The following is a 13293-nucleotide window of genomic DNA, read 5'->3' on the forward strand; positions in this document are numbered from 1 at the left end:
AGCTCCCCAAAATTCATGAACAAGAAAATCTGTTTTTTGTTTTCATGTATATCTCCACTGTCATCCCCAGGAATTAGTGCTGCAGTATACAGCACACATCAGAGAGCTCTTAAAAAATTATGTGATCATGTAGTTAAAGTAACTAATGTTTATCAACTGTAATGTGACTTTACATTATCAACTGTACTGTGGGGAGCCAGGGTGTAGAAATACAAAAAAATAAAGTACAGACCCAGCTGTTGCAAATTTCTGAGTGAGATGCAGGTGGTACCAGGAGCCGGTATAGAGGTTCCCACCCCCAGCAGTGCCTGGGCCCCACTGACCTGCTTGTGCTTGCAGAGGGTCTCAGCGGATCCTGGAAAGAGGGCAGCTGCGTGCCGTCCAGTACGAGCAGCAGCGGCTACTGGAGCTGGAGCGCCCCCAGCGACCAGTCCAACCCATCCACACCGTCACCGCCGCTGTCCGCGGACAGCTTCAAGCCCTTCCGCAGCCAGGCGCAGCCGGACGATGGCATCGACGAGGCAGAGGCCAGCAACCTGCTCTTCGACGAGCCCATTCCCAGGAAAAGAAAGGTTGGTGCGACCGTCCTCACTCGTGCGAGTTTCTTTCCAGATGCGCACTCCCCCTAAACAGAAGCGGTGAACCATCCCCTTTAACACTCTTTGAAGTTTCAAAGTAAATTATCTTGATTAACGACAAAAAAAGTGACTAAAATATTGCTGTTTTTTTTCCTGTCCAGCACATGACTATAATCCACCAGTCTAGTCTCTACCAGTATTTGGAAGTTAGAAAGTTAGACTTGGGCTTTTCTTCAGTAATTGACTCACTCTGTTCATGGGACCCAGTGTTTCCCTATGTAAGATAAAGTTCATATCTTCTTTTTTTCTGTTATTATCATCCCTGAAGGTCTTTGGGAAGACTATTTTATTTGTTTGTTTGTTTATTTTTGTGGTACTGGGGATGGAACCCAGGGGCATTCTACCGCGGAGCTACATACCCAGCCCTATTTTTTATTCTTTATTTTGAAACAGGGTCTCACTGAATTGCAAAGGGCCTCGCTAAGTAGTAGCTGAGGCTGTCTTTGAACGATGATCCTCCTGTCTCAGCTTCCCAAATGCTGGGATTACAAGTGTATGCCACCACACTTGGCTGAGAAGAATATTTTATATCTTGTTTTTATACAACCAGATGAAATGTCAGATACATGAAAGCTTATGTGTAAACAGGTGTACATACTTATCCAAAATTATATGATTACTAAACAAAAATAAAAAATACTAAATTAATCAGCCCAGTAAATTAATTGATTACCTTTTATTTAGACTTTACAGCATGCCTGAACAGTAAGTACTGCAAGGAAATCGGGGATCCAGGGCATCATTATTTAACTGGCTCTGTTGGAACGGGCCAGAGCCAGCATTCAGACCCAGACCTTCCTCAGCCTTTCACTCATGTTCTCTACATTCTCTTCAGACACACTTAGTTATCATCATCACTCACAGTTTTTGAAAATCATTTCTGTTTCTTAAAGTAAGACTACTGGTGGTTAATTCAGAAAACATCTGGGCATTATTTTTAAATCATCATGTAAATACTACACTATTATTTTATAGATTGGTTTTTAAATTCTATATTGGTCGTATTACTATTAATGATTGGTCACAAACAAAAATCCAAGAATTAGCAGTGCAACCTTTTCCCTTTCCTGGTTTATCTCGGAGAGAAAAACAAAGAGATAATGCTGGTCCAGGCCCTTCCGTCCACATCTCTTGGTATTGCTCAGCCTGTGTGATGATGGAGGTGGTACAGGCAGTTTCTCTGGGTGTGTTGGAGGGCCAATGAAAGTCATCTGTTTTTGCCCATAGAGGAAGGCATTATTGTGTTCTCCTGTCCTTCCCAGAGGCTGAACTTGAAGAGTTGTGATTCTGGTCTAGTCGATCCTGCAGGTGGTAGAGTTGTCCAGGCTCCCAGAAGATCCTGGTGATTCTGGGCCTTGCTTGACCAGTCGGGGAGAGCGCTGCCTGGTGGGCCCCTGCAATCAGCACCTGAAGTCTTGCTGCTGGTTCAGGTGGGGGTGGGGGGGGTTGGTCATGAAGGTCTATAAGCTTCAAGTAAATTAGGAATAGTTAAGTCCCTAAAGGAAAAGGAAGAAAGCCTCGGCACAAGATGATACCTAGTTGAAGTGTGCAGGTCTGCTCTGCAAGGTGCTGGGTAGTAGTATGAATGAAAGGGTTCTAGCCATATTCATTCTTCCTTTCTTCTGGCTTCTCCCTCAAGTCAGACTCTGCATTTCCCCAGGGAACATCAATTAGATGAAGCTCATAATCACTCATTTTTAACACATTGGTCTTATATAGAACAAATTGTTGCCATGGTCACTTGAACTTAAAATTACTTTGAAGCCAGGTATGAATGCATTCCTGTAATCCCAGTGCTTGAGAGGCTGAGACAAGAGGATCACAGGTTCAAGGACAGCTTCAGCAATGTAGCAAGACTTTCAAGAACCTAGAGAGACACTTTTAAAAATAAGAAATAAAAAGGGCTGGCGGTGTAACTTGAAGGTAGAATGCCCTAAGTACTTCCCTCCAATCATTTTGAGTAGCGAAAATAACAAGACAGTGGGACTGTGGCTATTCATTTTTTACTCATTTAATGTGCCATCATTTACTGACCATCCATCAGGGAAAATACTGAATGCTCTGAGATTAAGGTTTTAGTAGCTTTCTTCAAGTACTGAAAGTCAGGTTGGTGTGAAAAGAGGTGATAAGCCTTGTGTGGTGGCTCATGCTTGTAATCCCAGCATTTGAGAGGCTGAGACAAGAGGATCACAGTTCACGGCCGGCCTCTGCTACTTAGTGAGGCCCTGTTTCAAAATAAAGAATAAAAAATAGAGCAGGAGATGTAGCTCGAAGGTTGAATGCCCCTGGGTTCCAATCCTAGACCCACAAAGAAAAGAGGTGATAGCAATTGTGAGTGAAAGTACTGTCTTCATGATGTGGTAGAACAAATTAATTGTGATATCATTATTTTAGAGTATTTAAAATCATGTTTCAAAAGATTACTAACAGTTAAGTATTTATTTGCTTGAACTAGACAATATGTTCTAGCTAGGGGGATTTTCTGAGTTCAACTTCTTTCCCTATCCATTCTCTTAAACACATAATATTCATTTGAAACAATGGTCAGTTGTAAGGGTCACATGTCCTATGAAGATTAAGAACTTTTCTACATCAGGCTCTTCCAAGCTGCAAGTCTTAATCCACTAAAGTGGGTTGTGAATCAATTTAATGAGTTGTGAATAGCACTCTTTAATTCATAGGACAGAGTAGAATGCAATACCTACACATGGGTAAATTTTGTCTCTTGACATTTTTATTTCAGTTATATACTTATTTGTGAGTATGTAATATGAAAAATATATTTCTTGATGTAGCTTCTGGTCAAAAAGTTTGGAACCCCTATGTGCTAAGTTATAAAGAAACAATACAACATGTGGTAAATTAGGGCGCCCTGACCAGAAATCTAAAGATCCACATTCTAAACTCAACTCTGCTACCCTGAGAACCTGAGAAAAGCAGCTCACCTTTCTGAGTATCAGCTTTTTCATCTGTAACACAGGAAAACAGATGTTAATCACACCTCTCTCCAGACAGTTATGAAGATTAAATGTGAGCCTATGAACTGGAATAAGGCAGCATTTTAACAGACATTTTAAGAACTCTAAACAAAGTCAAGGAAGCATGATGGCTGAGTGTGTCTCATGATTATGAAAGCTTTTCATCTCCTCTCCCACCTCTCCCCCAAACACCGCCTCACTATCACCTCTACCGGAGATCTGTGTCCCATTTACCTGTAAAGAAGTTGAGACCTGTAATCCCAGTACTTAGGAGGCTGAGGCAAGAGGATCACATATTTGAAAACAGCCTCAGCAATTTAGACCCTGTTTCAAAATAAAATAGCATGGGGGAGGGGGGCGTAGCTCAGTGGTAGACTACCCCTGGGTTCAATCCTCAGTGTGAAGGAGGAGGAGGAGGAGGAGGAGGAGGAGGAGGAATCTAATATATTTTCTGATAATCACTGTACTGTCATATTTAGTTACAGCTTACCAAAATTTTTCAAGTGTAGCATTTAATCATCCCCAAATCTTGGGTATATCCTTAATCTTATTTTACAGAGAAGGCACATGAAGATTATGTGAATTGTCCAGGGTTGTATAACTTACAATGTGGTTTAAAAAAAAAAAAAAACAAGATTGTCATAGCTGAAAGAGAAAGAGGAAACTCTTGAGGCAACTTAATTCAAAGACTTCTTATTTCCCTCTGCTCAAAAGGAGGATAATAGCGAAAACAACCAGACACAGATACAGTCCACATTACATGGCAAGGTGGAAGCAGGTCGCACACAGTTCAGAAAGAAATAGAGGGCAGAGGAGGCAATGCTGGCTGCCTCTAAGGCTGAGCTCCTACAGGAGGCCCAGCCCAATTGAGAGGACCCACAGCAGAGGGAGGTGAGTGGCATGTAAAGGAAGTGAAAGGCCCTCTCCTGGCTTTGTGGGTCAGCCAGCCAGTTTTGTCAGGGCTGGCTCTAGCAGAATTTTTCCTTTGTGGTTTCAGATGGTCTGACAACTTCCACACAGAGAGCCGGGACTCTGGGGACTTTGGGCAGGTGCAGTTCCTGCCATGGCCACAAGGTGATGCAATGACCCTAAATACAGCCATGGGCACCTGGGAGAAAGTCTGTGGAAGGCCAAGAGTTGACCATCAATCCACAAGGTCCCTAGAAAACCGAAAGCGCTTATAATTATTTGTGTGCTCCATTCCATGCCAGACTCCTGATCCTGGAGGATTCTGGGCACTGTGCTTTCTGAAATTGGCATACCAGCTATATAGTATTTTGTGACCTTAAGCAAACTGCAGGGCCACAGTCAGTGCCCTCATCTGTAAAATTTGGAAAATGGGTGGTACCATATTGATGGGGCTGTTGTGAGGATCACACGAGTGGGTGTGTGAAGAGCAACACATGTTAGCCACTGCTCCATGCTTGCCCTTGCATCCATCTGACAACTAGCTGAATGGGAAATTTTAGACACCTGAGTGTACTGAGAAGAGACTGTTTTCCTCCCTCCTGGTCCTGGGTTGACCGGAGCTGTACCACTGTGGCTCAGGACTCTGGGCTGCCCAGCTACCCAGCAGCCCCTCAGAGGTGCTGACTAAAGTCCAGTGGCTACGGAATCATTTTCATGTATTTCACAGACATCTTGGCCATGACCATTGTTGCCTGTATATTGGGGAGAATCTCCAGTTGGAGTCAGAAGGGCAGATTTAACATAAGGTGTCCCATCAGAGCTATACAGTAGTAAACAGTTGTGTAATCATTTGTTGCACTCTGTATTTTCATCTTTCAGAACCAAAAAGCAATGAATCACTTTAAATCATGAAGGGTTGCTCCCAGAAGAAAACAAACCCATAAAAGCTCACAAATAAGCATGTTGCCTGTCTCTACACCGGGTTGGTCTCTGACCTGCTAATTTCAAGCAGAGAGTGCCGCCGATAAGGGCTGCTGCTTCAGAAATAGAACCACTGCTGATGCCAGGCGTGGTGGCGCACGCTTGTAATCCCCGCGCTTGGGAGGCAGAGACAGGAGGATCGCGCAGATTCGAAGCCAGCCGTGCTGGCTTAGGAGACCCTGTTTCCAAAAATAAAAAAAAAATAAAAGGTAGGTCTGGGAGTGTATCCCGGAGGTAGAAGGGCTTCCAGGAACCCCAGTACCACCAAAAAAGAAAAATAGAAAAAAGAAATAGAACCACTGCTCCTCTGCTGAGGGGGGCAGGGCCAAGAGGGCAGCTGGGTGTCACCTGCACAGCCTCACTGGGACATGGCCTCCTCAGACATCAAGGGAGCCGACAGCCCCGGAGAGGACCTAGGGTAAAGAAGAGTGACAGGAGACATTTAGTGAGGTGTCTAGGGTCTCAGAGCGAGCTACCATGTGGTATTTAGGATTGGGCCTTTGGAAGTCCAAGGATTTCAAACATTCTCTAGTCTCAACCTTTCTACATTAGAAGACCATCCAATCCCATCTAGAAACATACAGGTGTCTCCCATAATGAAATGTACTCCTAGAATTCTTTGAGAAAATATAGAATGACTACTGAGTTCTATTAACTCCAGAATTCACTTGGTGGTGTTATAGAAATCATCCTAAATCAGTCTTGTGCAGATATTGTGTTCATGAAATAATAGGAGCCCATTTCTAGAAGGTAGACATTCTAGTGAGTTTTAACTAGTGCCTCTACCTGAAGAGCCACCACTGTAGGCAAGACCATCACTCCTTGTGCCCTGGGCAGCCAGTCACCCACCGCTGCAGACAGGCCACCACTGATCTGACTCCTGTCCCTGCGCGTTAATGTTGCCTGCTGTAGAACTTCAAGATAATGGACTCATACAGTGTGTATATTTGAGGTACAAAATACCAAGTATTGGCAACAAGCTCTCATTCATAGCTGGTAGAAATGTGAAATGGCATGACTACTTTGCAAAACAGTTTGGCAGTTTCTTACAAAGTTAAATATACACTTACCATATGACCCAGCAATTCTACTCTTGGGTATGTATTTACCTAAGAGATAAGAAAACACATGCCCACAAAAAGACTCGTAGACAAATGTTCATAGCAGCTTTATTCATTATCACCCCAAACTGGAAACAACCCAAAGTGCCCATCAACAGGCAAATGGATAAGCAAGTGGTGGTATATTCAAACAGAAATGCTACACTACAATAGATGGGAGCAAACTATGGATACGTGAACTAGTGAATGACTCTCAAAAACATTATGCTGTGGGAAAAGAAGCCAGACATATTCTATGTTATTCCATTTGCAAAAATCTTTCTATTATATTTTTATCTACTTATCACCACAGCATCAAGAAACAGTGCATGTAGTTGGGAGATGTTAGCCTATCCTCGGCATACATTTGAATTTACTCATTGCTTTGCTTTAATTTCATAGACCTTAAAAATCCAGAACAACTAGGTAGGGCATGGCAGTGCACACCTGTGGTCCCAGTACTTAGGAAGAGGAGATAGGAGGATTGCAGGTTCAAAGCCAGTGTGTGAGACTCTGTTTCAAAATAAAAACTAAGCCGGGCATGCTTGTATCCCAGCTCTTGGGAGGCTGAGACAGGAGGGTTGCACAGGTTCGAAGCCAGCCTCAGCTAATCAGTGAGGCTCTCAGCAACTTAGTGAGACCCTGTTCCCAAATAAAGTATAAAATAGGTCTGGGAGTGTAGCCCAAAGATAGAAAAGTCCATGGGTTCCACCCCCAGTGCCACAAAAATAAAATTAAAAATTAAAATTAAAATAGGGCTGGGCATGTAGCTCAGAGGTAGAATGCCCCTGAGTTCAGTCCCCAGTAACACACACACACACACACACACACACACACACACACACACACACACCACTAATCTCATTTAGTCGTCCCATTTTACAGTAGGGGAACACAAAGGTAAAGTGACATGTATAGAAGGCTACTTTCTCAATTAAGGAAAGAACTGGAGCCCCTGCCAGCTTCTAAGTAGTTGCTATTTTGAAGTGTAACCACTCATCAACATTTTGGTACCTGCTGAGGGTCTGAACAGACTTCTTGACCCTGGAAACAGTCTTAGAGCCTCTGCCAAGGGATTTGGGTTCTCATGAGACAGGCTGAGAAAAATGTGTAAAGTAGCAAACTCACCTGCACAGAACAGTTAGTCTTCTTTCCATCCCTCAGAGAAGCTGATGCACTCTGGAGAACAAACATAAGCATCCACCCTTCACCCCACTACTTACAAATACACATGTGCACTCTGGTCACCACTTAACATATAGATACCTGAAGATCTTAATCACGTAGATAGGCAACATGATAGCCAGGCATGGTGGTGCATGCCTGCAGTCTCAGTACTTGGCAGGCTGAGATGAGAGGATCACAGGTTTGAGGCCAGCCTTGACTACTTAGCAAAACTTTCAAAATAAAAAGTAAAATAGGTCTGGGAGTGTAGTTCAGAGGTAGAATACTCCTGAGTTCACTCCCCAACACCAAAAAAAAAAAAAAAGAAGAAGAAGGAAGGAAGGAAGGAAGGAAGGAAGGAAGGAAGGAGAAGAAAGGCAACTGACCCAGGCTGCTTAGGTGGTGAAATGATATGCATGTTCATATACCTTCTAGAATATGCTCTTACATGAAATTATTACTAGGCATGCCATATAATACTTCATAATCAAGCAACATTTCTACTGGAACTGAAGGTGACCTTCAGTGATCAACTCTTCAGTCCTTTTTTATGTGTCTGGATTCTGTGAGGAAAACAGAAGCCACTCTGTATACTCCAGGTATGAAACAATATAAAAATCAGATGCAAACTCACCATGACAAGGTGAACAGAAAATCAAAACAACCTGGGTCAAAGAGCTCAGCTTGGAGCCTAGAGCTGCTGGCCTCAGAGATGACCCAGAAGCTGCTACAAAGGTAAAAAATCTAGAATGTTCTGACCAACTGTCCTGGTCCACAGCCTCAAACTTGGGTGAGTCAAAAGAGCTTATCTGGAAGCTTCAGTGCATCTAACATGAGGTGAATGGGAGATTCAATGAATCTGTCTGGAATTGCCCAGAGTTGTAGCTCCATGAGGGCTCGTGAATGTTAAATGAGGGAGCTTGTGCACGCTCTTTGCACAGGGCCAGGCAGGCGTGGTGGCGGTGGCGGCCTCCCTCCTCCATCCTCTCAGCTGCCTCCTGTGAGGAGGGCCACTCTGAGAGACTGGAAGTCGGCTGGCGTTGGCTTTGGTGTTCCACAGAAGTGCTTTCCAGTAGGAGTGAGTTTTCAGCTGTTGCTCCGAGCGTTTGCGGACATTCCAGCTTTGTGAACATCTGTTAGAGTCGTGAGGAGAAGCCAGGGTGGAAACACAGATGGGCCGTTCATACTTGGCCGCTGCCACTCTGCCAGCAGCTCTGCTTGGTTTGGCTTCCTCAGGCGAGCTTGGACCCGTGCGGCAAACTGGGCGTTGTTTATTTAGCTGTTTTTTCATGTTCTCTTCCTCACGCGGCTTGCTTTCCTTTAGTATAACAGCGAGTAGTCTGTTTGTAGACAAAGGATTGGTTTCAATGGGACGTAGTGAGGGGACTTTGAAACATGCTAACCTGCCATTTGAGGAGCTTTGAGCCTAAATGTAAGAACATCCTTGGGGGCTGTAGCCCGGAGTTTGATCCCCAGCATTGGGGGAAAAAAACAAAACAACAAAAAAAAAAAGAAGAAGAAAAAGAAAAGAAAATCCTTTGGCCTATGTAGAGTAAAACCAGTTTCATTAAAGCTCAAATAATCCTGCTAGTGTGTGCTTCTCTCCAAAATTAGTCAAGCATTATGTATTAATAGTAGTTGTTGTTGTTGTTGTTGTTGTTATTATTATTATTATTATTATTATTATTATTATTATTATTTTGGTGGTACTAGGGTTACTGGAAACCCTTCTACTCCCAGACACCTATATTTTATATTTTTATTTGGAAACAGGGTCTCTTAAGGCTTTCTAACCTGCATGATCCTCCTGTCTCTACCTCCCAAGCGTGGGGATTACAAGCATGTGCCACCACACCCGGCCTAGTTACTATTTTTTAAAGAAATGTCTTTTATTTTTATTTTTTGTGGTACTGGAGATTGAAACCAGGGACGTTCTACTTCTGAGCTTCACCTCCAGCCCTATTTTATTCTTTATTTTGAAACAAGGTCTCAAGTTACAGGTGGCCTCACAAGTTGCTGAGGCTGACTTCAAACCTGCAATCCTCCTGTCTCAGCCTCCCGAGTACTGGGATTACAAGCATGAGCACCATGCCTGGCTAAGAAATTACTTTTTAAAATTAAAAGTGGGATTTTTGCTGGACATGGTGGAGCACACTTTTAATCCCAGTACTTGGGATGCTGAGACGGGAGTATTGTGTAGATTCAAAGCCAGCCTCAGCTACTTAGTGAGGCTCTCAGCAACTTAGTGAGACCCTGTTTCCAAATAAAATAGAAAATAGGTCTGGGAATGTAGCCCGAAGGTAGAGCGCCTCTGGGTCCTATCTCCAGCACCACAAAAAAAGGGGATTTTTTTTATCTTGCAAATTAAGATTAAGATACCCCTCCCTAATATTTTCACATTTTTATTTCATTATCTATTCATATCTCCCCAAAATATATTATCCATGTTCTTTCATAACATGCTTTTACCCTGTCTCTATCAAGTCCTGGCAGAGAACAGTTGGCACACTCAAGGGAGTAGCTGGAATGGTTTAATGCAGAGACCCTTTACTAAGGCACGGGCAGGGCTGGGGGAAGTCAGCAGGGTGGTGTTGTACCCCAGGACCTGATAGCCAGGGAAGGCAGTGAGTACCCCAAGCCTAAAGAAGCAAACATAGAAGATTCCAGAGCCCAGAAGGCTCCCAGACCCTGGAAATTCAGCTGTAGAAGAGGTCACCTAACAGCAGTGGCAGGTTTTCGAGGAAAAATGGGGCCTCTAGCCACCATGGCCAGGCTGAAAGGGAGCCAGGAAGAACCGGTACCCTCCTGCTTTCCACTCTCTTGCCCCTCAAGCCTGTCATTGACCAAGTCCAACCAGAGCCCCACAGGCAGGGCCTGTTAATGTAGCACATGCAGGTCCACCTCCTGGGGCACTGAGCCCAGTGCAGAAGGAAGCAGAGTGGCCTGGAAGCTCATAGTTGCAGCAGTCTCCTTTATAGATTGGAACTTTTTACATTAAAGGAATTTTTCTTATAACTTCATTTTTAACTCTGCTTAATACTTATTAATTTAACCAACTCCCCATTGTCAATTGAGAATATTTCTAATATTCCTCAAATGTAATAATCAGTGTGATGGATATCTTCACATATATATACTTTCCAGACATTTTGAATTATTTTTAGGATAGGTCCCTAAAGATGAATTGGGTCAAAGTTATAGGCAATTCTAAAGCAGTGTTTGTTTTGTTTGTATATGTATGATACTAAGGACTGAATCCAGGGGCATTCTACTTCTCACCTATACCCAGCCCTTTTTATTTTTATTTTTTATTTTTTGTTTTTAAAGAGGATCTAGCAAAGTTGCTGAGGCTGGCCTCAAACTTGCAGCCCCTTAACCTCCCAAGAACTGAGATTACATGTGTGCACCACCACTCCCAGCTATTTTCTAAAGGTTTTTAAATATCAATTGGATAACAAGTGTAAGATGTGTTTTTTCAAAAGGAAGAAGTAGAGGAAAAAGCAGAGCTACCCCTCTGAGAAAAGGTTTGTAGAGAGCTTCCTCCCCAAAAAGAGTTTCTACTCTTCCCACTATAGGTAATTATGTTTTTAAATCCAGATTTGCCACTACCTCGGAAATCAATGGGATCTTAACCTTCCAATCATTTATGTTAATGACCAAAGTCTTCATAACTAGACAATAACTATTTCTGTAGCTCTTTTTCCGTTATCTATTTGTAGACTTATATCTTCTTCGTGTAGCTACTAGTGCAGCATGTGTAAAGTTGGAAAGGAAATGTATTATAGAGAAGAAAGAGAAAACCACCTACAATTCAGTCCTTGCTGTGCATCAACAGGCTCCAGCCCATGGAGTTCTGGTTGGATTTGGTCACCAGGAGCCTCTTGTCTAGGTCAACATTCTCACTGCTGTAATAAAAAACAACTGACCACAAAACTTTGGGGAAAGATTTGCTACATTTTGGAGATTTCAGAGGTTAAGTCCACGGGAGGCCAGATCTGCAGAGCTCGGTGCATGGCAGCAGGAAGCAGAGAGAATAAAAAAGAGCAAAGGTTCTGCTCTCGCATCATGGAGGCTAAAAACAAGAGAGAGCAAGCAAGGAGATTAAAAGACAAAAAACATAGTCCCCAAGCCTCACCCCAGGGACCCCACCTTCCTAGGTTACCAGCAGTAAATCCATTACAACCCTCATGACTTCAATATATCAACTCCAAACATTAATGCATGAGCTCTTCAGGGGACATTCTATATCTAACCATTACACCTCCTTGAGAAGTCCATTTATAGCCAGACAAGGTAAACAAGTGGTAATTGTAGTGGGAAGTCTTGAATTCCACAGAAGAATAACTTTTTTGGCAAATATTCTTTGAATATAGATCATTTACAAGGTGATTTCACAAATGCTTAAATGTCAGAAATGTGGCTTATCTCAGCAGGCCCCAAAACATGACTTTCCCAAGACTGAATACAGCATATGGCTGGCTTTGAGCCAGACAAACACTGAGATTAGAGTGTTGGACAAAAAGTCAAAGTTTCTACTCTCAGAGTGTTTACCATGCTAAAAACACAGCATGCCTCTTGAAAACTCGACAATATAAAAAAAAGGAAAGAAGGGGCAAAACTTATTATGATTCTTTATTAATTTTCTGTAACTAACACATGTCTTTGGAACCCTTAGCAGGGAACCTCAAGAGAATACATGTGTACTTGGGGAGGGAATACACAATTGCAGTTGATACTTATCCTAATTCCAAGAGACTTAAGATATATGGGAGTCTATCAGCAATTTGCTGGTTTGGGAAAGGACACTGGTTCAGCTTCATTGTATTCTGGGGTCTGAGAGCCCCCCTGGGACTAGAGAGTGATGACTGTGATGGCAACTTCATGAGGAAAGTCCATGTGAGGTTGTTTGCCTATAATTAGGACCAGGCTTTACACTTAACTTAAAAACAAATGTTTGACATATTATTGCAAAGACAAGAAACAAGCAATAGTATAAGTGATGTGTGTTTTGGCACAAAACTACCACTGTGATTGTCATTTCCTAAAACAATCAGCAATTAGAGACCTTAAAAAATCCCTACAATGTAGAAGGAATTTGGCTTTATATCTTGTGTAACACGATTACATTAATTTTGAAAGCCTTTGTCTAACTAGTTGATAACAATCATCAGATGGCACTGGATAGCTTTTGTAACTGTTTGGAATCTGTTTACCACCATGAATATGGAAATAATAGATGTCTTGCTCATTCTTTCCCCACTATTCTTTTTAAATAAACTTTGATTGATGCATTGCACATCAGTATATATATATATTACACATCCATTTTTCTCTGGCCTCCTCAAACTTCACAGCTTTCCTTCTTGCCCTTGGATTGGCCTCACTGAGAAATCAGAAGCATTCAAACAAGATGTGTTTTCCCCTCAAATCAGCAAACTAACTAACTGCATCCAAATCCTTCTTTTTGTGTAAAGGACTTCTCTCATCCTGGGCAGCGCCTCCACCTGTGTCGTAGGCCCAGCA

General features: G+C 42.7%; 1 protein-coding gene across 1 annotated transcript in view; it reads left to right on the forward strand.

The window, feature by feature from the left end:
- The window catches only part of ZNF704 (zinc finger protein 704), a gene marked incomplete at both ends in the record, with an annotated part of 227770 nt that overhangs the window by 184226 nt on the left and 30251 nt on the right, over positions 1-13293 (forward strand). The window contains one exon of the mRNA XM_080695129.1: positions 340-572. Coding sequence (XP_080551255.1) covers positions 340-572 — 233 coding nt within the window. The remainder of the gene's footprint in view (positions 1-339; positions 573-13293) is intronic.

The sequence above is a fragment of the Muscardinus avellanarius genome (assembly GCF_963383645.1).
Source record: "Muscardinus avellanarius genome assembly, chromosome: 4".
NCBI classification, from domain to species: domain Eukaryota; kingdom Metazoa; phylum Chordata; class Mammalia; order Rodentia; family Gliridae; genus Muscardinus; species Muscardinus avellanarius.